Source organism: Rutilus rutilus, assembly GCF_951802725.1.
Source record: "Rutilus rutilus genome assembly, chromosome: 9".
Lineage (NCBI taxonomy): Eukaryota > Metazoa > Chordata > Actinopteri > Cypriniformes > Leuciscidae > Rutilus > Rutilus rutilus.
This window is the reverse complement of record NC_140223.1, coordinates 34,995,874-35,022,063: the sequence shown is the minus strand read 5'-3', so window position 1 is coordinate 35,022,063 and position 26,190 is coordinate 34,995,874. Positions and strand designations below refer to the sequence as shown.

Sequence of the window (26,190 nt, the reverse complement as noted above, 5' to 3'; positions counted from 1 at the left end):
TGCTCAGAGTTGATCTGATTATCTGGATATTTTGTTTGATTGTCACCATAGATGCTGTTTCTTGATGTCTGTGTGTGTCTAAGTAATGTCATAGATGAAGGGTTTTTGTGCACTAAATAGTTTTAAAAACCAAGTATATTTTTTGATAAACAACACTGCTAGATCTGCTGTAGAATCAAATGACTTCTATTATGAATAAAACAATATTAAAAACACAAGTCCTATATGATCAAAGCATTAGACACTGAATAAGATCAGGGATTCAGGCATTTACATGATGATATCATCGTCATCATCAATAAACAGCCAACATCACCTGATCTCATTTTCTCATGGCTTTTTTAGCTACAACAACTGTGTTTTATAAACACACAATTATAACAGCCAGATACATTTTTATATTAAAGAGTCAAGGGTCAAGAGCACAACTAAATCAAACGCTAACCACCATCATAGTGACTTTAAAATACAAAATATGATTTCATTAAAATGGAAATTAAATAAAGTACATCTGGGTAGTTTTAAGTGAAGCTGGTAATAAGTGTACGGCCATGCATTTCACCTTTTTGTTTGGTTTATTCCAACCAAAATTCAATGACTGCCCAACGTTGGAGCTTGACGTCAAACAAACATTGGATTTAGACATCAACCCAACTTTCATTTTCAACCAAAATCCAACGTCTGACTGACGTTGTAGTCTATATCCTGTGCCTGCTGGGCAGATACACAATGATGAAGTGATGTTTCACTTTTTTTGTTCTGCTGAACACAAAGGAAGATGTTTTGAAGGAAGTTTGTAACCAAGCCATTTTGGGGCAACATTGACTTACAATACTAAAAATGTCAATGGTGCCCCAAAATTGTAAAAATAAATAAATTCAAATTATGTATCTTGCACTCAAGTATGGAAGGCATTTTCTGCCAAATTTAAATAAATAAATTAAATGATTAAAATGAAAATTAAAACCAGATTAACGATTTCATTACAGAAAACTGTACGCAAAATATGTGACAAAATTGAACATTAAATTAAATGATTTCATTTTCCCGGTGACAGTGCATCATCCCTGAAAACTAAAATGCAATTGGTGATTTCACATTTCATTTTCACTACAGTCTCGAGGCAAGACTGCCAATATTAAAATGAAAAGCCAAACGTGAAAAAGAAACTACAAATACAGTTTTTACAAAGCTCTTTATTAATGCTCACGCAATAATAGTGACACAATTCAAATTCAAATGTAAATTTTCGTTTTCATTTTAATTCCTCTTTTATTTCACAGTTTTCATTTTCGTTTTCATTTTCAAAGACAACCTGCATGCAAATTCTATGTTAATGAGTGGGTGTGGCTTGTAACGGCGCAAGAGGCACGCCTTCTGTAAAGCGAAGTCGCCGACGTCCCTGTTGCATGAGTTGAATGTGTGAAACAAAATTATTTAAATGTGATTATATTGTAATCGAGACGACGAGATATGGCGAAATCTGTTAGTGAGCTTTTGCGGGAAGCTGCCGCAGCATTAGTGGAAACAACCAGCCTGACCAGCATACTTCAAACCCCCGGCGCACTGCAGTTCCTCGACCTGAGTCGCGGGCATCTTCAGTTGCCAGAGAAACTATTCAAAGTATCCGATATAAGGCCATTAGGATGTTAGACTACTAGATCATAATCGATGAGGTTCATTCATGTATTATGCTGTTTTGGAAATTCAACTATTTGGGTGTAGCCTACAAAAGTCTTAGTAACACAATTTCTCCAACAATTATAGCCAGACATTAATACCCGCTAGCTTTAACTGAGGACCTCGGCCAACAATGTTTCATATTGGCGTTGTGCCTAACAACGCCCTTCAGCCGTGACTTATTCAGATACAGATAAAACGGTTACCACACAATACAAATATTAAACCCGAAAAATATGTATCTATGCAACTTTCATGAAGTAAAATCACTAAAAGCCAATTCCTTCCGCTGGACAAAAAAATAGTCCCTGACCATAAAGCATCAGGAGAAGTTACATTATTTCTCCATTAGATGGAGACAAAGACTGTCTTAATGAGTGAGTCAGTCAGTAGAAAAGACTTTTGAAATGACTCAAACTTGTGATCACGGAGAAGAAAGACGCAACTGGCATGACTATATGCACGGACAACCTCTTAACTGTACAAAATATCACACCGGACATTCAAACGGATTTTTTATCATGAATATAGGACTGACCTGAAGGAAAATGCTATAATATCTAGCCTACTGTAAATGCAGGTAGGCTACACTCGCTTTCTCGATCTCATCCAAAAGTTGTTACTGAAAATGAAAATCAGCATTGTGATTCTTTTTGTACACAAACGTAAAATAACCAAAAGACATGTAAACAGCGGACAGATGCAGCCAGGCTAGTGCTGTAGGCCTATCTGAATAAGTCACGGCTGAAGGGCGTTGTTAGGCACGACGCGAATATGACTTTTGTAGGCTACACCCAAATAGTTGAATTTCCAAAACAGCATAATACATAAATGAACCTCATTGATTATGATCTAGTAGTCTAACATCATAATGGCCTTATACCGGATACTTTGAATAGTTTCTCTGGCAACTGAAGATGCCCGCGACTCAGGTCGAGGAACTGCAGTGCGCCGAGGGTTTGAAGTATGCTGGTCAGGCTGGTTGTTTCCACTAATGCTGCGGCAGCTTCCCGCAAAAGCTCACTAACAGATTTCGCCATATCTCGTCGTCTCGATTACAATATAATCACATTTAAATAATTTCGTTTCACACATTCAACTCATGCAACAGGGACGTCGGCGACTTCGCTTTACAGAAGGCGTGCCTCTTGCGCCGTTACAAGCCACACCCACTCATTAACATAGAATTTGCATGCAGGTTGTCTTTGAAAATGAAAACGAAAATGAAAACTGTGAAATAAAAGAGGAATTAAATTGAAAACGAAAATTTACATTTGAATTTGAATTGTGTCACTATTATTGCGTGAGCATTAATAAAGAGCTTTGTAAAAACTGTATTTGTAGTTTCTTTTTCACGTTTGGCTTTTCATTTTAATATTGGCAGTCTTGCCTCGAGACTGTAGTGAAAATGAAATGTGAAATCACCAATTGCATTTTAGTTTTCAGGGATGATGCACTGTCACCGGGAAAATGAAATCATTTAATTTAATTCTCAATTTTGTCACATATTTTGCGTACAGTTTTCTGTAATGAAATCGTTAATCTGGTTTTAATTTTCATTTTAACCATTTAATTTATTTATTTAAATTTGGCAGAAAATGCCTTCCATACTCAAGCAGCCATTACTAATTTGAAAGCACAACTTTAGAACTATTAATGCGGCTTGGGACATTATTATAGAAACATGTACTTGTTATGGGTCTTTGTCAGCCCTGTTTGCATCCCCAATTTGATTATATGGCAGTGAGTGGGAGAATGACCATATGGAAGGCAAATAAATGCAAAAGCATGTGATCTAGGTGTTACACTATTGTGGTATTCAAAATATTTTCTAAATGATGACAGGTCTGAGTTTTTCAAAACACGTGGTCAAAACACATACATACATATAGACAGTTTTTGAACAGCACTTTATATGAATGTTTTATTTTACATGAACAAACATTGACTGAGTGCACCTGAATGGAAGAAAAGTTCACCCCAAAATAAAAATTATTCTTCCAAACATAGTTGGGTTTGTCAAGGCTGTGCAGCACAGAGATTTTATAGTAGCTAAGGGGGTTTAAATCCATCTACTCCATTTCATGGTAAAACTTTAGAATAACAGTCCATCATTAATAAGTAATGCAAGACTAATGAATAATATTACATTAACACTTCAGCTACTATGAGTAACTAATACAGAAACAAGCTTATAAGATCACTTAGAAAGTATAAGCAGATGATTAATATACTATTTAAATGTACATATAGCTGGTTATAAACAGAACAGTGTTAGTATTCTAGCATTTAATGACTTTAATTATTATTATTTCTATTGAAAATAGATACAACTACACCAAATATCATGATTTGTAATTATTTGATTTAAAGTATGTTGACAGCTATTGTTTGAAGTTCTCAAAACTGATTCCTAAATCCTTATTTATGAAAATAAGCCAGGTTCAGTGTAATGCTTTGCATTCAGAATAACACAATGTCAATTATTTTATTTTTAAACAATACAATTATAAAGAATTAGTTAGACTAATAGTATGTCATTTTTAAAAGATTTAATTGAAGCTCATATTCTATATACTGTATAAAGTTATTAATCCAAGCTCATATGATATTGATGGCTTCTTTTTTCAGTCAATTCTGTGTTTCTAAATCCCTAAAAAAAAAAAATCACACAAATGTACAGTATTTACTGAGGAGGTAATTTAAAGGAAATCTGTATATAATTCAGAAGGGTGAAAACTATCACATTTAGCAATCACTCACAACTAGAAGGTTTAAATTATCTTTAAATTTCTTCAAACTTGATTTTCTGTGTTACAGTATTACAACAGAAACAAAGCAGGCTATTTGGAGGCTTTTATAAGATGCCTCATTTTTTTGCGAATATCAGGAAAGTTTAGACCATAAACAATAGGGTTTACAAAGGGTGGTATAATAATAAATTCAAGTGAAATGACAACAGTCAGCGGTATAGGAAGTTCCCCATTCACAAATCGACTCAAGGTAAGCTCACAAAAAAGTGCAACTGAGAAATTTAAAAGGATCACCATGTGTGGAATACAAGTTTTATATGCTTTGCTCCTGAACTCTTGTGTGCTTCTTTGACAAATTATAATAATTCTGGCATAGGTATAAAATATAAAACTCAAAGGGATAAAAATTGTTGTGATCGTTACAATCAGACCATAAATATTATTAATATTATTGTTCACACATGAGAGTTTGACAATTTCATAGTTGTGGCAGTACACCTTTAGTAATTTGTTACCACAGATTGTCAGCCTTGCAGTTAAAAGACCACTAATACCAACAAAAGTAATTGGATAAAAACATGCTATAACTATTAGAAAAGTTAGAAACCGTGTGGTAATTATGTTGTTGTAATGCAAAGGTTTACTGATTGCAACAAACCTATCAAATGCCATTAGCATCAATATTGTAAGCTCAAAAGCTGCATATGAGTAAATGACAAAACTCTGTATGAGACATGCTTCATAGGAGATTCTATGTGCATCATAGAGCAGGTCTGTCAATAACCTTGGGAAAAAGCCAGCTGTGCCATATACAGAGTTGATGGACAAGCATGAAATCAAAATGTACATGGGCTGGTGCAATTTCTTCTCCAGAATTATGACAAGAATAATAAGAACATTAAAGTATATGACAGCACAGTAAAAAATAACCCCCAAAGTGAAGAAAGCATATCTTATGCACCCAAGATTTTCAAACAACATGAAGTAAAAATATGTTCCATTTTCCATTTTCCTTACACAAGGAAAACTTTCATTGACCTGAGGAAGAGAGCAAACAAAGTCCATATGTTTTTAGACCATAAATAAATAAACACACAAACATTCAGCTTAGAATGTTAAGCCACAGTGTCTTATACCATGTAATGTGACCCCAACTGTAACATATTGTTTGATTAGTAATATAATAACTAATTCAGTTAAATGAATGGTTAGCGCAGCAATAATTAATCAAAGTCTAAGAAAAAATGTTGTTGTTGTTTTTAACATTACAAACATTATTAGAAATACCTTCTGCTATATACTCTGAAATGCTCATCATTGCATCTTCATTAAAATTGCAGGTAATGAACTCTATTTGTGTTCTGATTTAGTTGGACTGTGGAGTCACCAGTGCATGCTAGTGTTGTTATACTATCTAACACGTCTCAGGAGGCCTGTTGTGGCCTCTCAAGTCCTCTGAAGTTTGATCTCACTAAAAACATAAATTAATAGCATATATGTAAAACATAAATAAATAGAGCATATACATTAATCATAATTCTGCTTTCCAAACTTTCCACTGCAGATAATAATTATTAACTCTTTCCTCACTAGCATTTTTTTTTTAAATATAATTTATCACAAAACATTCATGGCCCCCAGAGTATGTTGTAGTATGAATGTCTGAACATGCAATATATCAAAAGAAAAAACAGAGCTTCTGCTTAAACACCTTTTAATTCTAGCTTTATGACATATTGGATTCAGAACAATATTCAAAACATAGATGGAGTAGATCGAGTCCATAAACACCCCTACAACTTCACAGTCCTATAACACTTCCTAGGTCAACATTTCATTCGGTAATGGTAGGCCATTTTTATATACTGTTTGATGTTTGATGTTCACGTTATTTTCCATGTGAATTAGCAATGCTTCTATCTCTTGTGGATGACAAACAGCAGATAGACCCAAGGGCAGAAGAATAACTTGCAGGCTTAGATGACTGATCAAAAGGTGCTTTTACTGAAGAGTCCAAGTTTAAAAGTACAACAAAAGGGAGCTTCCACAGAAAAAAATACAATCAACAAAAGATGAGCAAAAGGCAAATCCAAAAATACAACAGACTTAGCTTTCTTAGCAAGAAAATTCAAGCATAGTTCAAGCAAGCTCAAGACTAAACACAACTGAAAGAAAGAGGCATGCTTATATGGGCCAACACAAAGAAGCTAATGAGCCCCACAGCTGGGAGAAATCAAATACTAATTAGTAGCAACACAATGAATTCTACAGAAGCTGGGGCCACCTAGTGGCTGGGAAAATAATTACAGGTCAGCACCAACTAGAGGCTGGGAGAGTCATTACAAGCTGCGGCCTTACAGGAGCCCCTCCTCCAGGAAGTGAACCGCCGGATGTAGGTGAGGTTCCTGTGATCCGTCCAGATAAGGAATGGGTGTTTGGCACCCTCCAGCCACTGTCTCCATTCTTCAAGTGCCAACTTCACTGCCAACAGCTCCCGGTTACCAATGTCGTAATTCTCTCAGCTGGGGAAAGTCGAAGTGAGTGATGAAGTTTGTGGTCATTCCTTGCTCTCTGCGACAAGACCGATCCTACCCCAACGTCCGAAGCATCCACCTGCGTAGTGCAGGGCACCTCGGGATCTGGAAAAGTCAAATTGGGTGTGGAAGTGAAGAGCTGCTTGAGGCGGTCAAATGTAGGGCTGCAACTAACAATTATTTTAATAATTGATTAATCTGTCAATTATTTTTTCGATTAATCGATGAATCGGATAAAAAATTAAATAAAAATAAACATTAATTTCCAACCCTTTATCCAAAATCAAATCCTAGAAAACGTTGGACCTCATTGACAAAGCCTGGTTGAGGCCAGTTCAGAACCGCCTGAATCTTGCCAGGATCCATCTGGACATTGCCACTAGAGACAATGAATCCAAGAAAAGAGACAGTGGGGACATGAATTTAGCTCTTCTCTAGTTTGACAAACGAGAGAAGATGAGAATGTCATAAAGATAAACAAATACAAACTTGTTTAGCATATCTCATAACACATCATTAATAAGTGCCTGAAAACAGCTGGAGCATTGACTAGCCCAAAGGCCATTACCTGACACTCATAGTGGCCATTTGGAGTGTTAAAAGGCGTCTTCCTCTCATTTCCTTCTCTTATCTTAACAAAGCATTTTGAAGGTCTAATTTTGTGAAAATGGTCGCCCCTTGTAGGAGTTCAAAGGCTGTGGTCATTAGTGGCAGTGGGTAGCTGTATTTTACTGTGATGTGATTAAGTCCCCCAGTAAGCAATGCAAGGCCTAAGACGGCCATCCTTCTTCCTCACGAAAAAGAAGCCAGCTCCTGCTGGCAACATAGATGGATGGATGAATCCACTGTTAAGAGCATCATTGATATATTCCTCCATGGCAGCTCTTTCTGGGGCAGAGATGGAAAAAAGTCTCCCTCTAGGAGGGTAGGTTCCCAGGAGCAGATTAATTGCACAGTCATATGGCATATAGGGTGGCAGAGAGGCTGCGTGGGTCTTGCTGAAGACTTCACAGAGGTCTGTATATTCTAAGGGGACTCGAGACAGCTCAGGAAGATGCACCAGGACTCTGGAGGCCACAGGTTTAAGCTAGGGAATAGTTAGCACCTAGGATTGGGCTGGTGGCTTTAGAGGAATGGGCATCAAGCTTGGAGGTGGTTGGTCGTGAATAAGTAGGTGTCTTCAGCAACTCTGAAAATTAACAGAGAGAGATACCTGAAATACCACAATTAGTGCCCCAAGCAGTCACTACCCTAGCGGTCCAATCTATATGTGGATTGTGGGAAGTGGAGGGGATTCAATGGCACTGCTAGAAACTTGGGGCTCAAGCAGCCTGATCTCCCCACGGCTTTCCCGTCTACTCTCTCGAATGCGTTTTTCCACCCTGATGGCAATGTCAATAAGGGATTCAAGGTCAGGAGCCTGGTCTCTGAAGGCCAGTTAATCTTTCAGTTCAGGGGACAGGGCACAGTGAAATGTCGCTTCCAGGGCTTGTTGGTCCCAACTGCTCTCTGAGGTTAATGTGCAGGACTCAATTGCAAACTCTGCCACACTCCTTGTCCCTTGGGATATCCGAAGCAGTCTGTGGTCAACCTCTCCCCCACTGGTAGGGTGATGGAAGACCCTCCCCGTTTCTGCAGCAAACAGATAACAACTGTCAGTAAGTGGGGAATGTTGTTCCCACAACATCGTAGCCCAGTCCAGTGCCTTTCCAGTGAGGAGAGTGATGATGTATGCCATTTTGCTGTTCTCTGTGGGAAAGCTGTTAGGTTGTAATCCGAATGACATCATCCTCAGGCCTCTCTCAGGCATCATCCTCGACATTTTTCAGGATTCCTGTCATACCTCTCTGGTGCAGGCAGTCTTGGCTCAGGTAGAAGGCAAAGATTTGGTGGTTAAAACTGGAGAGGCTTGAGACGCAGTCTTCTCACTTAAGCGTTGTAGGATCTCAGATAGGATCTGCTCATGTCTGTGAATGTTGGAAGCTTGGACAGGCAACGCAGCTAGAATACAATTAACACTGTAGGTAGGTGTGGCATCTTCTGCTGGTTCCATTACCATGGTTCAGTCTTGCTGTGATGGGTGTCTGAGGCTGGGATTGAACTTGGGTCTTCTAGTCAACTGAACTGCTTCTTTACCACTGAGCTATTGTGGATAAACAGCAGATGGACCAGCAATCAGCGCTTGCAGGTTCACCACCTGATCCCTGAAAGGAGTAGTGGGAACCTTGGGCTTGGAATGTAAATGGCTTGAAGCAACCTCAGATGCTTCTGACTCCATAAGATTAGGGAGTGCAGACCACCTTGTCGGTTGATGTGCGCTACTGTCGCCGTGCTGTCTGAACGGACTAGTATGTGTTGGTCCTTGAGCAACGTTCAAAAATGGTACAGAGCCAAACGTAATGCCAGCAACTCGAGGCATTTGACATGCCAAAGGGTCCTGTCCAGGAGCATGTCCATTGCACATGGCATCCCAGGCCATGGCAGAGGTATCTGTTGAGACAACAACATGCCTGGACGCTCATTCTAAGGGCACTTCAGCCCGTAGAAAGGAGAGGTTCGACCACGGGGTGAAGGTCTGATGGCAGGCCCGAGTAAAATGGTACTCGTGTCCTGTTGCCATGCCCATCTCGGGACTCGATCGCGTAGCCAGTGCTGAAGCGGTCCTATATGAAGCAGTCCGAGCAGTGTGGCTGCCGCTGCAGATGCCATATGCCCTAGGAGCCTCTGAAATAACTTCAGTTGAACCGCACTCTTGCCCTTGAATAGACTCAGGCAATTCAGCAGTGACTGAACCGAGTCGATTTCCATACCAAGAAAAGAGATCCTCTGCACGGGGGAGAGTTTGCTCTTTTCCCAGCTGACCCGAAGGCCCAGACGGGCGAGGTGCCGGAGCACCAGGTCCCTGTGTTCGCAAAAAACAGCCAGTCGTCGAGATAGTTCAGGATGCGAACCCTGTGATGCCGAAGTGGCACAAGGGCTGCCTCGACGACTTTCGTGAAGACGCGAGGATACAGGGCTAGCCAGAATGGAAGTACCGTGTACTGGTATGCCTGTCAACATCTTGAATAGAAGCCTGTGAAGGGTTCGGTTCAAGATGTGCAGGTTCAGGATTGGCCATAACCCACCACTCTTCTTGGGTACAATGAAGTAGGGTCTATAGAAGCCGGACTTAATTTCGGCCGGAGGGACGCCAGTAGGGTGGCGACGTCCACACGCATGACAGGGGCATTGCCACCCACCATGGTATAGCAGACTCCCCAAAAGTGGGGAGGAGACCGTGCGAACTGAATTGCATAGACGAGCCTGATGGTTCTCGTGAGCCAACGGGACAGATTAGGAAGCTCTAGCCAGGCTCCCAAAAACTGAACCAGCGGGGTCATGTGAACCACAGACGTACCCATGATGGGGCACCAAGGCGGAATGACCGGCCTAGACTTGGGAGCCGGAGCGTCCCGGTGTGCGGGCACGGTCATATGCTGCGTCCTGACAGAGGAGGCCAAGGAAGAATGAGTGTTCCGCGGCGACCTCCTCTCACAGGGGTCTGGCGACAGAGGGGGACAAAAGTGCCATACGCAGCCTCTGGGGGCTCAGAGATGGGTATGTCAGTTCTTTCTTTAAGAGAGAACAAAAGATTCTCCCCCGGCCCTCCACCGGGGGAAGGAGTGACCCTACAACCACCTCCTGTTTTTTGCAACCGATCTCTGAGCTACCCTTATCAGCACCACTTTGCCTGGTGTTTGGCATGCTGCGGGGCTGGTACGGGCTGGGGTGCCTTCCTGTGGCTACCTCCACGGCCCAGCCCGGGTGATGGCAGGTGATGGCCGCTGATGGGGCCGGGCGGGAGGGGCGGGAGCTGCAGGAGGGCACCCTCAGCAGCAGGCGGACTGAGGCGTCTGAGCCGGTGGCTGGGTCAAGGCAGCAGTGTCTAATAGCCTCAGTCTGCTCCTGGGCGGTCGAGAACTGTTGGCCAAAGTCCTCGACCGTGCCGTCGAAGAGGAACGGGGTTCGCTCAGCCTCCTGCATATCAGCCAGGTTAAGCTAGAGGTGTCTTTCCTGGACCACGCATGTGGACATCACCTGACCCAGGGCAGAGAAGGTGGAAGAGGCCGCTGAGCAGTCTCAAAGTCAAAGGAGCCTTCCATGATCTCATGACCTCTTCATGCACTTCCGGGAAGAAAGGAATTGGGCGCCACAAAACAATCATCAAACCTTGAGTGCTCGGGACATGCCTGAAGGTTCCACACAAGCCCGATGCTCGCATCTGCCCGGAAAAGTATGGCAGTCAGTTCTGGATCAGACTCGGGCAATGCTGGTTCTCCCAAAGGAGGCAGCATAGCCAAGTATTCATCTCCAGATGACTCAAGCCCACCTTGTGATGCGGCGATAGACATGACGTCATCTGCCGGGACGCCGAACGAAACGCTGGGCCCGCCACAAGACTGGCAAGCGACGTCATCTGGAAACCTCACATGTTGCAATGTGGAAGAGGGGGGTATGGCCCAAGGAGAATTCGTCGAGTTGTTCCACACCGACAGCCTCGGATCACCCTGGCCACCAGCCAAAGTGTCCCCTCTCGTGGAGAGAATAGATTGGGGTGTGGCAGAGGGGACTCTACCTCTAAGGAGGTCATTGAGTCGCTCATCTCGTATCTAGAACTCGTAGACAGCTTGCAGTGGAGAGAAGTGAAGAAACAATCGGCTCCGAAGCAAAAACATAATGCCGCGCTGCTCCTTTTATACCCACACGGTGGGGCAGAGTTGCACTATGCAAATTCCGCAGACCCATGGCATTCTTTTGCCATTGGGTCATTTTGTAAGAATTCGAAGGTGATAGGCTTCTAAGCGATAGAAAAGGGAACCATAGTTACATTTGTAATCCGAGACATTTTCTTCTTTTATTCATGTTATCTTAATAAAGATCTGTTACATTTAGCACAGAGAGTGAGATTTTTTATTTTATTAATTATTATTATTATTATTATTATTGCATGCCACTTGCTTTTACGGAACTATGAAACAAATAACAGAATTATAAAAGATTATTGGTGGAAAAAGTCAATATTTGTAACAGTCTAGTCTAGTCCACGGATGAAGAAGTAAGTCAAAAAAGGATCTAATAACTGCAGGTAATCCACTGATGAGAAGGCAAAATGACAGTGTGTAACACACGACCAATTCCGACAGAGAATGAGAACTAAAGAGGAACTTATATACAATCATAATGAACAAAATGACAAACAGGTGTATTGACTGCAAGAGTGTCCATGGTAACTAAAGACTGGTGGGGAAATAGAACAAAGGATACAGAAAGTCCATAGAAATGAAAATAAACACCAACAGAATGCGACAATAGTTTCTAGACCCAATTTTTTCATTAAATAAAATTGTAGAAAAGTAGATTTTTTTTTTCTAAAACGAATTTAAAAATAAAAAATGTAATAAACATACATACCAAACTCTTTAATTCAAAAGACTACGCCTTTGTTGTTTAAAGTGTGAATATACTATGGGCCAGATTTACTAACAGCTTGCGCCAACACAAACCCTCTTGTGGTGTTAAAAAACTACTTTCTCAATTTACTAAAGACACACAGTGAAAAATTTGTGCTGAAAAGGCGTGGACTGTTATTTTTGTGTCTGAGCTTATTGCATATGCATTTGTATGTGTATCTCTTTCAGATGTAAAAGTTACGGGAGTAGAGTATTTAAATGGATCATGACAAGGTGATTTACTCAGTTGCGCAAGTATATTTACTGGTATTTGCATTATTTATTATTATTATTATAACATTATTTATTGCCCCCAAAAAATCATATCTTAAACCAGATGCTAACTACTCTTGGTAGATTGCATTAGTCATTATGGAAATGATCCGGCTGCGTCTGTTCTTTAATTAGCGCATCGTCAGTATATCATGCTGTTTTGGAATTGCGCTCTTACTCTAATTTGCCCTGTTTAGTAAATCTGGTCATATAGCTACTGATTTAAAATCACAGAATATTATAATTTGTGTAAAGAAACACAAATATTATCTCAGCATTACAGCTTAAGCGAGGACCTCTTGGAAAATTCAGTCAATGGTGGGGAAGCATTGTATTACAGGAAATTCTGTCAGTGGTGAGGAAAGAGAAAATATGAAGGGGTGGATTTTACAATTCCCCAGGGAATAGAGAAACATATTATTTTCTTAAATTAAGTGCATTTATTCTGGTATTAATGTTACAGGCAATGTCTGTATTTGGTATCTGAGAGGTGTCTGATGGTCTGTCTGACCCATGTCAGGAATGCAGTAACAGTATTTGCTCATTTAACCAGACTAAATAATACATTATATGTCTAGGCATGTAATAAATATATAGTTGTGGCAAAGATTTCCTGGCACTGGCAGTCTTAAATTTACAGGCTAAAACTCATTACATGTAATAGCTATCATCATAAGCATGAGAAGAGATAAAACAATGTTTGATTAAACAATGATTTTTTTTTGGTTGTATATCATAAACATTCTGGGTTGTGTTTCCCAAAAGCATCATAAGTCTAAGTAGACCATAGAACCATTGCCAGCAATGGTCTCCACGATGCTTATGAGAAATCCAATCCTGTATAGTATCTATTACATCAAAAACAAATCTATTTGGATGCTTTTATAATACATATAATCTTTTTGCGAATTTCAGGAAAATTAAAACCATAAACAAGAGGGTTCAGGATGGGTGGTACAATAAGAAACTGCAGTGAAATAATAATTGACAGGGCTAGAGGGAGATCCAAAGTCGTGACCCGACTCAAAGTGACCTCACAAAAAAGAGCCAAAGAGAAATTTAAAAGGATCACCATGTGTGGAATACAAGTTTGATATGCTTTTCTCCTGAACTCTGGTGAACTTTTTGTACAAATTATAAGAATTTTAACATAGGAATATAATATAAAACTTAAAGGCATGATAACAGTTGTGGTCACTATGAAGAAGCCAAAAACATTATTAATAATAGTATTATAACAAGACAGCTTTACAATTTCCCAGTTGTGACAATAAACCTTCCACAGTTTGTTACCACACATAATCAGTCTGGCATTAAAAATACCAGCAATACCAACACAAAGCATTGGATAAATCCAGCCTATAGCTATTAAAACAGATAAAATCCTGGGAGTCATTATGCTGTTGTATTGTAAAGGTTTACAGATTGCTACATATCTGTCAAATGCCATTAACATTAATATTGTATTTTCATTTGATGCATATGAATAAATGACAAAAGCCTGTAAGAGGCATGCTTCACGGGACACCAAGTGTGTATCAGACAGCAAGTCTGTCAGTAACCTTGGGAAAAAAGCAGCTGTTCCAAACACAGAGTTGATGGACAAACATGCAATCAGAATGTACATGGGCAGGTGTAAAGTCCTTTCCAGACAAATTGCAATAATTATAAAGGCATTAAAGAATATAATAGCACAGTATAAAATAATTCCCAAACTGAAGAAAGTATATTTTATGTACCCAATATTTTCAAACAACATCAAGTAAAAATATGTTCCATTTTCCATTTTTCGTTAAGCAAAGGATGGATTCATTGACCTGAGGATGAAAGAAGACACAGTTAACGTGATTTTTACCTTAAAAAAATATTGTTTGGTCACACTTTATTTTGCAGTGTCCTTGTTACATATGCTACATGTAGTTAATATAGTAATAACTATAAATGATGCATAAGTACATGCAACTAACCCTAAACCTATTCTTAATCCTAACCCTAACCCTACAGTAAGTGCATTTAGTTAATTAATATTACTCTGCACCACTGCATTGTAACAAGGACACCTTAAAATTTGAGCTTAAAGTGTAACCAACTGTTTTCATGCTTATCAGCTTTGTATAATCATGTGAATATTAAGTATTTAGTCAGTTTAACAACATGTACATGAAATTGCATTACCAGAAATACCTTCTGTGATACGATCTTACATTACCATCACTTTATCTTCAGAGAATGAGTGAATGTGCAGAGAATTAGGTCTAGCCTATGTGTGCTCTGTTTAGAATACCTAAGAATAACCATACATGCTCTTTTATATAGCATAAAACAAGTCTCTGAAGACTTCTCTGCTGTGGTTTGGTTGCTTGATTTGCATAAAGAGCACACCAGTAGTTTTCCTTAACGAAATGTGGCACAGTGGGTAAAAATCTTGTAACTCAAAATGTCCTGATAACACAGACACTAAATAATGAGGTTGTAAGTCTTTGGAAAAGTATTCTGGTTGAAATTAAATTTTTACATATATGTAAAGTGTCAGTGGGAATATGGTACTATAGAACTGTCTTTTAAATGAGAAAAGGTATGTCTTAACACAGCCTTCACCAGCAGGTAGTGATATTGATCTCCCGTTGATCTGTGAAGAACCTCTTCTAATATTATGATTATAGTGTTGAATGGTTCATGCTTAAAGTCTTGTGGACATTCTCATTGTGATCAGTATTTCCTTGGTGTTGTGTCTTGTTTATGTAAAGTAAGAAGTGTGCAAATGGTACCTTTTCCAATGCTAAATCCTGTTTAGATATTAAGTTATGGCATTATACTATAGATGGCACATGCTGATTGCAAGCTGTCTATTGTATGTAAACCTTATACATTAAGATTATAAGGTTATGTCAATGGTACATAATTTAATTGATATTTGCTCAGGTGGTTGCTGGGTTTTTTTCTCGTATCAGCCTGCAACGTATGTCTATTGTTAAAAATAAATAAAACTGTATGCTCATTCATATGTACAGATATATGCATATTAGGTATAGATATAGGTTCAGTGTATGTTATTTGTGCAGCAGTAGCATGTTTTACATGCTCACAGCAATGTCTGTGAATGTATTTCAGAAAATTAAAGCTTTAGCGTAAGTTCTGCCAGGAAGACTCAATTGTTACATCACTTATTACCTTCTCATCTAACCAATCATGTTTTAAAACTCGTAATATAAAAGATTTGTACTTACACATGTCTGAGTTCGCAGATGCTGATGCCAACATTCAGCTCCATCCTACCCACCACCACCAGGATGGTACCTTCCCATACCTCCCAGGGGGTCGGCTGCGCCCCTGCCTTCGTCTTCAGGCAGGAAATTCAGATTCCATGCCCTCGGATTGCGAGCTATGGACAGGGCCTATGCCAAAGAACTTTATAACACAATACTTTCTGGGCTGTTAATAAATGTGAAAACTCCCGAGTCTTTCGGTTAGAACTTCCAGAAACCCTCCATCTTCCACAGAACGACCTGTATAGATCTGCTACAGTGGGTTATTTCATGTATGTTACATGTCCAGCAGCTGCATGTCTTACATGCTCACAGCAATGTTTGTGAATGTTGTTGGAGCCATTATATTGAATTGTATTTTTTGTTTGTGACTCTAGAGGGCGGATGAGTATTTTGAGTATATTTAAATAAGGTGATGATGAGTTACAGGTGTGCATATGGAAGGTCAAACAAACTTTTTGACCGTGCCGTGTTGAGCGTCGTATTGTGCAAAACTGTGCTATTGCCCAACAGTTTGTTTTGAATCAAATATTTTGGTTTGTTAGTAGTAAGTCAAAGTTTTTTTTTGTTGTTTTTTTTTTTTTTTCGGTTTATTTGTTGTTTGCAATGCCAAATGGACAATAAATGGATTTGGCATATTCAAATTTATTCCGAAGGTATGGACAATGAATTTATTTTATTCAAGGCAAAAGCACGCGTCAGAAACAGACCAATAAAAACCATCTGCGTCCCTACATTAGAAAGTCAAAAAGTTTGACTGAAGGAGCCTGGATGAGCGTTATCGACATCGACTGAAGCAGATCGAATTGGACGACTACAGGGGCCTGTTTCAGAAAGGAGGTTAAGTGAAAACTCTGAGTATGTTAACCCTGAAATGAGGGAAACTCTGAGTTTTTGGTTTCAGAATGGGAGGTATGTTAAACCTGAGAAAGCAGAGTAAGTCAAGACCGTTTCTGAAAGAGAGGTAACTTATACTCAGAGTCAGTTACCATGGTAACTTACTCTGTGAACCTAACCTGGTCGGGAGCAGGTTTTCTTTGGTAAACCCAGAGTTTATATTGGTCTCCTCCCCTTTTTTAAAGAGGAAGTAGTGTTTAAACACCTCATTCATTCTTTCAGTACATTTTTATTAATAAAATTAATATTTTATTAATAAATAAAATATTGCTATTTTACTGCAATTATTTACATCTTTTTTTATCAATTTTTTTATAAGATGAAGTCTATATAACTCCTTAACTGGCAACTGAAAATACAGTAGTAGATTAGAGTTACATAATGTAGTTCTGAACAAATTCTACAGAATTAAACTGTGGCATTTACTGAGAATCACTGAACTGTGTTCATCTGTGCAACAGAAGTTGATGGACCGTCCTCCTGCTGTTCTTCCACACTCTGGGGGCGCGGGGAGAGATAAGAATACCCGTTTATACTTAGATTTAAACTTAGATTCTCCACATAAAAATGTGAAAAAATCTGAATGTGTAGATTGTTTGATGTGGACACCAGGGCCTGAAATTAACACCCGACCACACGCCAAATGCGGGTGAATTCTGCAATTGGCGGGTAACACTGTCAATCTACCTGCCACATTGGCAGGCAGCCAATGAGAATCGACCCTTCGCGGGGAGTTTGATTGACAGGCGATCTGGCCAATCATAATCCGCCGAATCCGCCTTTTTTTTTTGTCCGACAAAGCAGTCACGAGAGTTCAACGTTGGAGGATTTGAACTTGAAAAAACGGAGTGTACTGAGTAAGCCTACTGACATCTTTCCGCAGTTAAAACTACATTCCTTCTTATGTTCATTCATGTTTATTTGATGCAATAAATTAACTAGAAGGAAGAGATGATCGGTTCACGAGCAGCTTTAACTTGAGGCACCACAGCGATCTGTCAAGTTACATTACAGAGCCACAAAACGGTATTGTCTAAATTTCTTTAAAAATGACCAAATTTTAACGTTGAGACTTTGTTTAATATCAAAAGTAACCACTGTCTTGTCTGTCAGCGTGTTGTCAGTGTCCTCTCTGCTGCGCGATGTGTTTTTCATTGCGTGAGATCATAGTTTGGCGTGAGCGCGGTGTAGCTTGTCGGACATAGCAACAGTAACTAAAGTGGCGAAGGTTTTATTTTTGTTGTGTTTTTTTTTTTTTTTTTTCAACTGTTGTTCTTTGACATTCAAACGAAGTTGTATGTTTCGTTGGATTTTAGCTAAAAATGTGGCGGCACATTACTGGAGTAAAGAAAGCATCTGTGAAAGCAGTGCAGTTTGAGTGTTTCGGAACGTATGTGATCGGAGAGAAAGATGCGTCTTCTCTGACTACGTTTGAATGTGTGAGTTGTATTAAACTGTTGGTGAGATGAGATAATGCAACGCTGACATAGGCTACAGACAGTACAATGACAGTTGCACAGATGTTGTGTCCAAATGTCCGGTTGCCTACCCGGTAACTTTACCAGTAATAACAATATTAATTTAGTTCTGCTTAATGGTTCCTGAACGCTGTAACTAACAGCTGCCCAGCCATCAACACAGCCGCGTGCGATTTGTTTACATACGAGCTGCACTAGGTCTGTATCTGTATTCTAAGAGTTATTATCACTTGTATGGGTCTCGTTAATAACTTGACAGCACTTAAATGTGTATTCTTACAAGTTAAAGAACAAATGTTTGTGCAATTCCTTTTTTTTCACCTTTTATGAGGCCAAAAAAAAAAAAACCTGGCTGGTAAAAAGTCACTGTGGCGGGTGGTCAAAAAAGTTAACTTCAGGCCCTGGTGGACACATAATATTAACATTACCTCTGTAGGCCTCTCTGTGGCACCAGAAACTCTTTATCCCCATGTGATGATCATTTGGTTGAGTACACTTTATAACACTATTTGTCATAATTTCTGGTGTATTGAGTAGGCTACTTACAACTGCTTGGGGTTCTGTTGGGACAGGAGGCTCCAAAAGACAGATATTACCATCAGAATCTGTTGGGACCTATTTTTTACAGTCTATGGTTGGGACCAACAAAAAACCCAACCCAAAGTAAAATAAATGGAAATATCAAAAATAGCCTATATAAAAAATAACACATATGTAAACCTCTTACATTTTATGAAGGCCCTTGGATCTTCGGGACTGGCTCTGAAGTCCCTCCAGGAATTCCCTCAGCCAAAAATGCTGCTGCACTGCTAGACACTGGATGATTTAATATGTCAAATGTTTGTAAAGTCAGGTAGACTACACCCATGATATGCTCAAGCCTTACTTGATTGAATTATGTTTTTATATTTAATTTTCAGCTACTGCCATGTTCTTTTAATGCCTGCAGGATTGCAGCTACATGAAAATTAAAATTAGGTTTAATAACATACTGTTCTTCCAGTTTCACCTCTGATACTCTAACAGTTGGGTAAGTTACTTGTATTACAAACTACAAATGACATCTTCAACAGTGTAATTCGATTAATGTAATAATGACTATCTTTAGAAAGTATTGGTCTACTTATTACAAAATCCCATATCAACCTCAACCACTTGAACAATACAAGGAGAGACAAGAAACTGCACTTTTAATGCTTTCAAATAAACAATATACAATTGCATGAACTATTCTTGAATTGACCAAAGTGTGTAGAGGGAGAAGGTTACATTAAAAATATACCTTTTAAAAAATGTATGTTAAATAGGCTATACAGAATTGTTCTATAGTCTAATGCAATTACATCAGATTTTACTTTAAATTACAGAAGAATTAAGAGTAATCCCTTCAATTAAATTACAGTATTAATGTTCTAATACTGTAAAATTACAGTAATAATGTTCGTACTGGTGAGAAATATGAAGACCTCTTTTTGTCTGGCGCTGTTGCCATGGTGACTCATAATATCTGCGCTCCATTGATAATGCCTTTTTATAGTTGTGGTGCACGCGCTTAACTCAGAGTAGGTCAACTCAGAGTTGATTGAACTAACTAATTTCAGCTGTTCTGTAACCAAAAACTCAGAGTTTCCCATCTCAGGGTAAGTCAACTCAGAGTTCAAGTTTTAACTCAGAGTTGGTTGAACCTCCTTTCTGAAACAGGCCCCAGGAAAAGATAGCTGACCTGAAGTCGGATGATGCTCATTCATGACAGTTTCGTTAGATGCATTTTTTGTGGATTATTGCTTGGTATTGATCAATGATTTCGAAGGACTACAAACCCGCACGTGCAAAACAAAGAGAATACAGCGCACACAAACACCAAAGTCTTCAGCCTTCAGCGAATTTGGAACTGAGGTATGGAAGCACTCCCACTTGAACTTGAGTTGAATGGCCATATATAAAACAGTGTGCACACAAACAAACAAAGACAAATCCAATGGTGGTAAAAAAAGAAAAGAAAAAAGGTGTTTGTTGAATGAAGAACTGAACCGTTTGTGAAATGCTTGTTTGCCCATGTGCACAGTCTTCAAGTTTATGTTTATGATGTAAAATATGCAGTGAGTAAAGGTTTAAAAATGGTGGATGAATGAGTTTTGTGGTTCTGAAATCGAGCAAGATGGGGCTCAGACTCAGAAAGTAGAGGATGAAAATATTGAATTGTCTGTACAAAAACGAGAGGTTAAGCTTACTGCAAAAGGGTTAATGGCAAAACTCGATATTTTACAGAAACAAAGAAAGTCAAAATTTGACAAAGTATCCTGTAACTACTCGCTGGTTATTAAACAGTTCACGCTTCCGAAGTACTGATGTCCATTTTTTTATTTATTGAAAAGACACCGTGAACACTAGACACGAAAAGAAAACAAACCATAATTTTACACACAACACCACTAAGGACACAAAACCAAAACATATACAAAATATTAACACTTTTACTGTGTTCGCCTGGTAACCAACAGTAGAATAAGTCAGGAGCACTAACATGTGTATCTGAATTCACGTCTCACCATTCAGTTGACGCTAACACGTCCAGGTGAAATAAATCAGCAAGGATCATATGACAGTAATTATAATATTCAAATGTCAACAAAATTATGAAATTGACAATACACAGAAATACACATTTAAATTATAAAGTAAAAAATAAACAATAGCCCCTGAAATCACCAATATCTCATAACCCACAGCTGACCTACCAGCGTCAGCTACACTCCCACCAAATTACCATTGAGTAATTTTGAAAAAACAAAACCAAAAGAGAACAAAACAAACAACTACAAAATGCAAACAATCAATGGTAATTTCCAGACTTCAACATGAAACATGAAATCAACAACAATTAAAAAAATGCATAATTTATAATTGCACACTCTTCCGCTAAAATGAACAAATTGTTCACCATGTCACATATTCTAATATTAACCAATGTTAAACACAGCACAAATCAACATGTAACCAAGATACCACCTAATACCAACATGGTACTAATATGACTAAACTTCTAATAAGTGATAGGGCGATATTCATTTTCAAATTTTGGCTACAAGAACTACCAACTTCTGGATAGGGCGTTCAATAATAGAGGGTTTAGTGAGGCGTTCACCCCTTTTCCCCAACTTCCGATTCCCAGTATTATAACTTTCTGTACCAGTCCATCATCAGCCTAGCAAACTTCAATGACCCTGGCCAACCTCCATTCGTTGCGGGGAATTTCCTCTTCCTTCACAATAACAATGTCCCTCACTTGCACATTCCGTCTTGGTGTGTGCCATCTTTGCCTGAGAGAGTATTAGCAAGATATTCTATCCTCAATCTAGGGGTGTCCCCGACTATGGATTTTCATAGTCGAATCAGAATCGTCAAGTCTTGCCTATAGTCGACTAATAGTCGAATCATGTGTATGGGGGTGGGGCTTTAACCTTTCAAAGTCGCGATGTAAAGAAAATAACACAAAGATATAGAAGAAAATGTATAAAAACATTTTGGATCAATAAAACTAAGAAATAACATAACTCCAGAAAGGCCACAGACAGGATTTGCATTTCACATGCAAATCAAATTAAATCGGCTAAATTACCTGTGCGAGCAGGCTCAGCATAGAATCAATGCACAGAAAAAAATAAACAATTTACAAAATTAAATTAGAACAGAATATAACTTTCTAATAAATAAAAATACAAAACGAAATAAATCAGAATCAAGTCACAAGATGAGGAGGCTGGTTCTCAGCACGCCGCCCCAGTGCCCTTCTTTCCCAAAGTGCATGGAGAGCTTACTAGGTCGTGGACGGCAACTTTTACTGCCGAAAAACTGCCTGAGTGGTTCTTCCCCCTCGCTACCCTTGAGGGAGGGGCGGTGAAGGGTTATGAGGCTATACCTCCAGAGGAGCGGTCTGTTGCGACACACCTGTGTCCAATGGCCGCTGCATCTGGGGGATCCTTGTCTCCCCTCGCCGGCATGTGAGCTCGCATCAGGTTTGATGGTCAGAGCTTACAAAGTTTGCAGGCAATATGCCTCCACTTTGCATGCCATGGTGTTGTTGCAGGTCTATCAGGCCAAGACACTCATGGACATGCACGAGGGTAGTCTAGAGCATGCGCTCATTAGTGAGATCCACACTGCTACTGACCTCGCCCTCACGGCTTCACAGAGTGCACGGTCGGTCTAGCGATGTCCACCCTAGTGGTCCAGAGGCACCATCGTTGGCTCAGCCTGGTTGAGATGCAGACAAGGTTTGGTTCCTGGACTCCCCAATTTCCCAGGTTGGGATGTTCGGCTACGTGGTGGAGAGCTGCGCCTAACAGCTCTCCGCCGCCCAGGCGCAGACGGAGGCCACCCGACACATCCTGCCCCGGCGGCCCACTTTTTCCTCCACCCTGCCACTGGTGGCAGTTCCTCTGCCTCCTCGTCGCTGAGGGCGTCCCCCTGCCGCTGCCTCCGGTTCCGCGGGGCCCCCACAGCAGCCTCCACCCATGCCTCAGCGTAGAGCCAGCAGCAGGCAGGTTGCCCGGTCTGTCTCAGGCACTGCCAAGCCAGGGGGCAAGTGTCAGACGAAGCGTCCCTGAGACAGGCCACCCAGGGATGGGGGGACAAGCTCTTCAGATGGTTACAGTTCTGCCACTGGCTCCCCGGAGTCCAGTGGTACCCACAAGACCCCGCTTCGGGCCGCCCCTGGGCCTTCCGAGCCGGGTGCCTGTCCTCCACCTTGCTGCCCCACCTCGGGTACGTCTGTGGTCTTCTGGGCCTGGGCCTGGTTGGTAGAAGCAGAAAATGCTTCCGAACCGGTCCAGACCAGACCGTGACCATCAGACTTGGCTATGCGATGCATTATCGCTCGGCGCCTGATATTCTTCAAACCTAGTGTTGAGCAGTGCTCCTGTCTTGTGTGCACATGTCGCTGTCCTACTGGCGAAGGACGCGATATAGCGGCTCCTCCAGCCAATATGAAGGCCAGTTTATATAAACACATTCTTCATTGTACCTAGTAATGGTGGGTCATGACCATCATGGACCTGTGTCACCTGAAACGGGCTCTTTTTCGAAAGCCTCCATCCAAGTTGTTAACACAGAGAGGTATTTTTCATAATGTCCCGTCCCCAAGCTTGGTCTGCACCGTTTGACCTGAACGACATGTACTTCAGAACTCTAACCTTCCGCACCACAGGTCATCCTGCGTGTTGCGTTTGAGGGTTCAAAGTGTCAGTACAGAGTCCTACCCTTCGAGTGCTCTATAGCCAGTTGGGTCTTCAGGTCAAGTGGGAGAGAGTATTCTTGCCCACAGGCTGAGGATCTCTTTTCCGGTATGGAGGTGGACTCGGTCCAACACGCCTCTTCAAGAAGAGAGTGTGTCCGGTCGGTGCCATACAGAAGTGAGAAAGGGTCCAACTGAAAGAACTTTCAGAGGCTCCTGGGGCATATGGCAGATGCAGTCGTATGGCTTCCTCCATATGAAGACCGCTTCAGCACTGGCTTCATGGTCGAGTCCAGAGGTGACCGTGGCAAAGCGGCCTGCCCCCAAACCCTCAGCCTGTGATCAGACCTTTAGTTTCTCCGGGCCAACCGCTTCTAGAACGTGGTCCACTAACACCGACTGAGGGGCCATGTACAAATTGCATGCTTTAACGGACGACCTCTGGGCGACCTCCGACTTCATTGGCATTCATTGCGTCGAGTTGTTGCAGTTCACCTCGCTTTGAGACACCGCTGATCAGCTGGTACTGGTCTGAAAAGACAGCATCGCGACCGTTGCGCTAAGCTTCCCTCGTAGGTCGCAACTCACCCGTCACCCCCTCCTTGGAGTCAGTCACTTCATTCCACTATTTCTTCTGGCCTGCTCAATCGTGCCGCCGACGAGCCTCACGACAGCCAATGTCCAGGGAGAGTGGAGACTCTATCCCTAGGTGGTCCAGCTGGGCAGGGACCACTTCGGGGCCCCACAGTTACATCTGTTTGCCTCTCCGGATTCGTTCCTCTGCCAGTTGTGTTATTTCTGTCAGAGCGGACAACACTTGGACAGACACTGGCTCTCAGCTGGCCCCGGGGCCCCACAGAAATGCGTTCCCCAGTGAGCCTTCTAAAAAAGTGGCTATGCGATTCATCGTCGCTTGGCGCCCGCTCAAGTTCAGTGATTTTCATCACACTCAGGTGTTGAGCAGAGATGCTCCTGAAGCTCAGTAATTTTCTTAACACCTAGTGTTGAGCAGTGCTCCTGTCTTGTGCACGCATGCCGCTTGCACGTACTGTACTAGGTCAGGAGTGGAGCAGGTCTTGTTAGTTGCCCCTTATTGGCCCAACCAGACCTAGTTCTCTTGAACTTGCTCCCCTCGACAGCCCTTCTTGACTTTCCCCTAATACATTCTCAGGGACGGGGCATGATGGCACCCGCGTTCAGACCCCTGGAGGAATTCCAGACCGGTCCTAAAAATGGATGCGGAGGTTCAGGTAGCTAGTGCAGGATTATGTGGTAGTCACCATCACTTCTGTGAGAGCACCCCCTAAGAGGAAGTTTTGTTTACGCCAAATAGAAGTGGAACCTATTTGTTGAGTGAGTCTTCTCTCTGTGAGGAGATCCTGAAGGTGTTAGGTCATTTCAGTGCTCTCTTTCCTGCAAGATGGGTTGGAGTGAGGGCTGTGTCCTCCACCCTCAAAATTATGTTGCCTCTATTTTTTGACGTACATCATGATGCAGTAGCATGAGAAGCATGTCCTGATCGTCAGGTTCCTGAGGGATCAAGGAAAATGAATCTGCCTTGCGCTCTTCTTTATCCTCTTGGGCCTTATCTCTGGTGCTACTGCACTGCAGAGACTGCCCCTGAGCCACTGCAGGCAGTGAGTTAAAAATTCTGTTTTTAAAGAAAGAGTTCTCCTGCTTGCATGGTCTCTACTAGAGGGTTGGTCAACGAGTTGAGCTGAGCTGAGCTGAGACCCCGGCCTGGATATGTGCCCAAGGTTCCTACCTCTTCTTAAAGGTGGGACCAGGTGGTGAGCCTGCAAGCGCTACCCCGGAGGAGGCAGACCCAGCCATGGCTTTCTCTGTCCGTCTGCTTCATAGCGGTTATATGTGCACAGAACGCAAGCCTTAGGACTAAATCCGAAAATCCCAAGATGCACGTGTCCACCTAGGTGGTGAGCTCCTCTGAAGTGAGTGTGTACTCCCGCCTAGACGTTGACACAGCGTGCTTCGCTGACAGATATTCTAGAGTTGGGGGCTGGGTGACACCTATAGTCAAACAACTGCTTCCCGTGGGTTCTTTTCTCATGAAGCCAGTTTCACTGTGAGCCCGGTTCGAAGTGTCAGCTTGCTGCGCCATTCCCCTCCTTTGGACTGGATACGTGCACAATTATTGCTCCAGTAGAGTTCCTTCTTAACCCTCTGGGGTCTAAGGGGCTTTTGGGGTCCTTGAGATGTTTTGACATGCCCTGACATTTGTGCTTTTTTTAGTTCCTTATAAACATATTAATGGCAGAGTTGTCATTGCACTCTATTCAGCACAAACAGGGCTGCCATAATATGTGAGCAACATGTACACTCACCTAAAGGATTATTAGGAACACCTGTTCAATTTCTCATTAATGCAATTATCTAATCAACCAATCACATGGCAGTTGCTTCAATGCATTTAGGGGTGTGGTCCTGGTCAAGACAATCTCCTGAACTCCAAACTGAATGTCAGAATGGGAAAGAAAGGTAATTTAAGCAATTTTGAGCGTGGCATGGTTGTTGGTGCCAGACGGGCCGGTCTGAGTATTTCACAATCTGCTCAGTTACTGGGATTTTC

At 41.1% G+C, this 26,190-nt stretch overlaps 2 protein-coding genes and 1 pseudogene across 3 annotated transcripts in view; all 3 read right to left on the bottom strand.

Moving 5' to 3' along the window:
* The window catches only part of LOC311296546 (olfactory receptor 11A1-like), an 84,550-nt pseudogene extending 79,109 nt beyond the window's left edge, over positions 1 to 5,441 (bottom strand). The window contains exon 1 of the transcript in view: positions 5,218 to 5,441. The product of the transcript in view is annotated as an olfactory receptor 11A1-like (transcript). The remainder of the gene's footprint in view (positions 1 to 5,217) is intronic.
* LOC311297404 (olfactory receptor 52D1-like) overlaps positions 1 to 26,190 on the bottom strand; it is a gene marked incomplete at both ends in the record, with an annotated part of 283,003 nt that overhangs the window by 236,932 nt on the left and 19,881 nt on the right. The window lies entirely within an intron of this gene.
* Positions 13,598 to 14,515, bottom strand: LOC311296539 (olfactory receptor 6N1-like; the record flags this gene model as incomplete). The annotated part of the gene is made up of 1 exon (XM_084418368.1): positions 13,598 to 14,515. The coding sequence occupies one exon, from the start codon at positions 14,513 to 14,515 to the stop codon at positions 13,598 to 13,600; it is 918 nt and encodes a 305-aa protein (XP_084274494.1).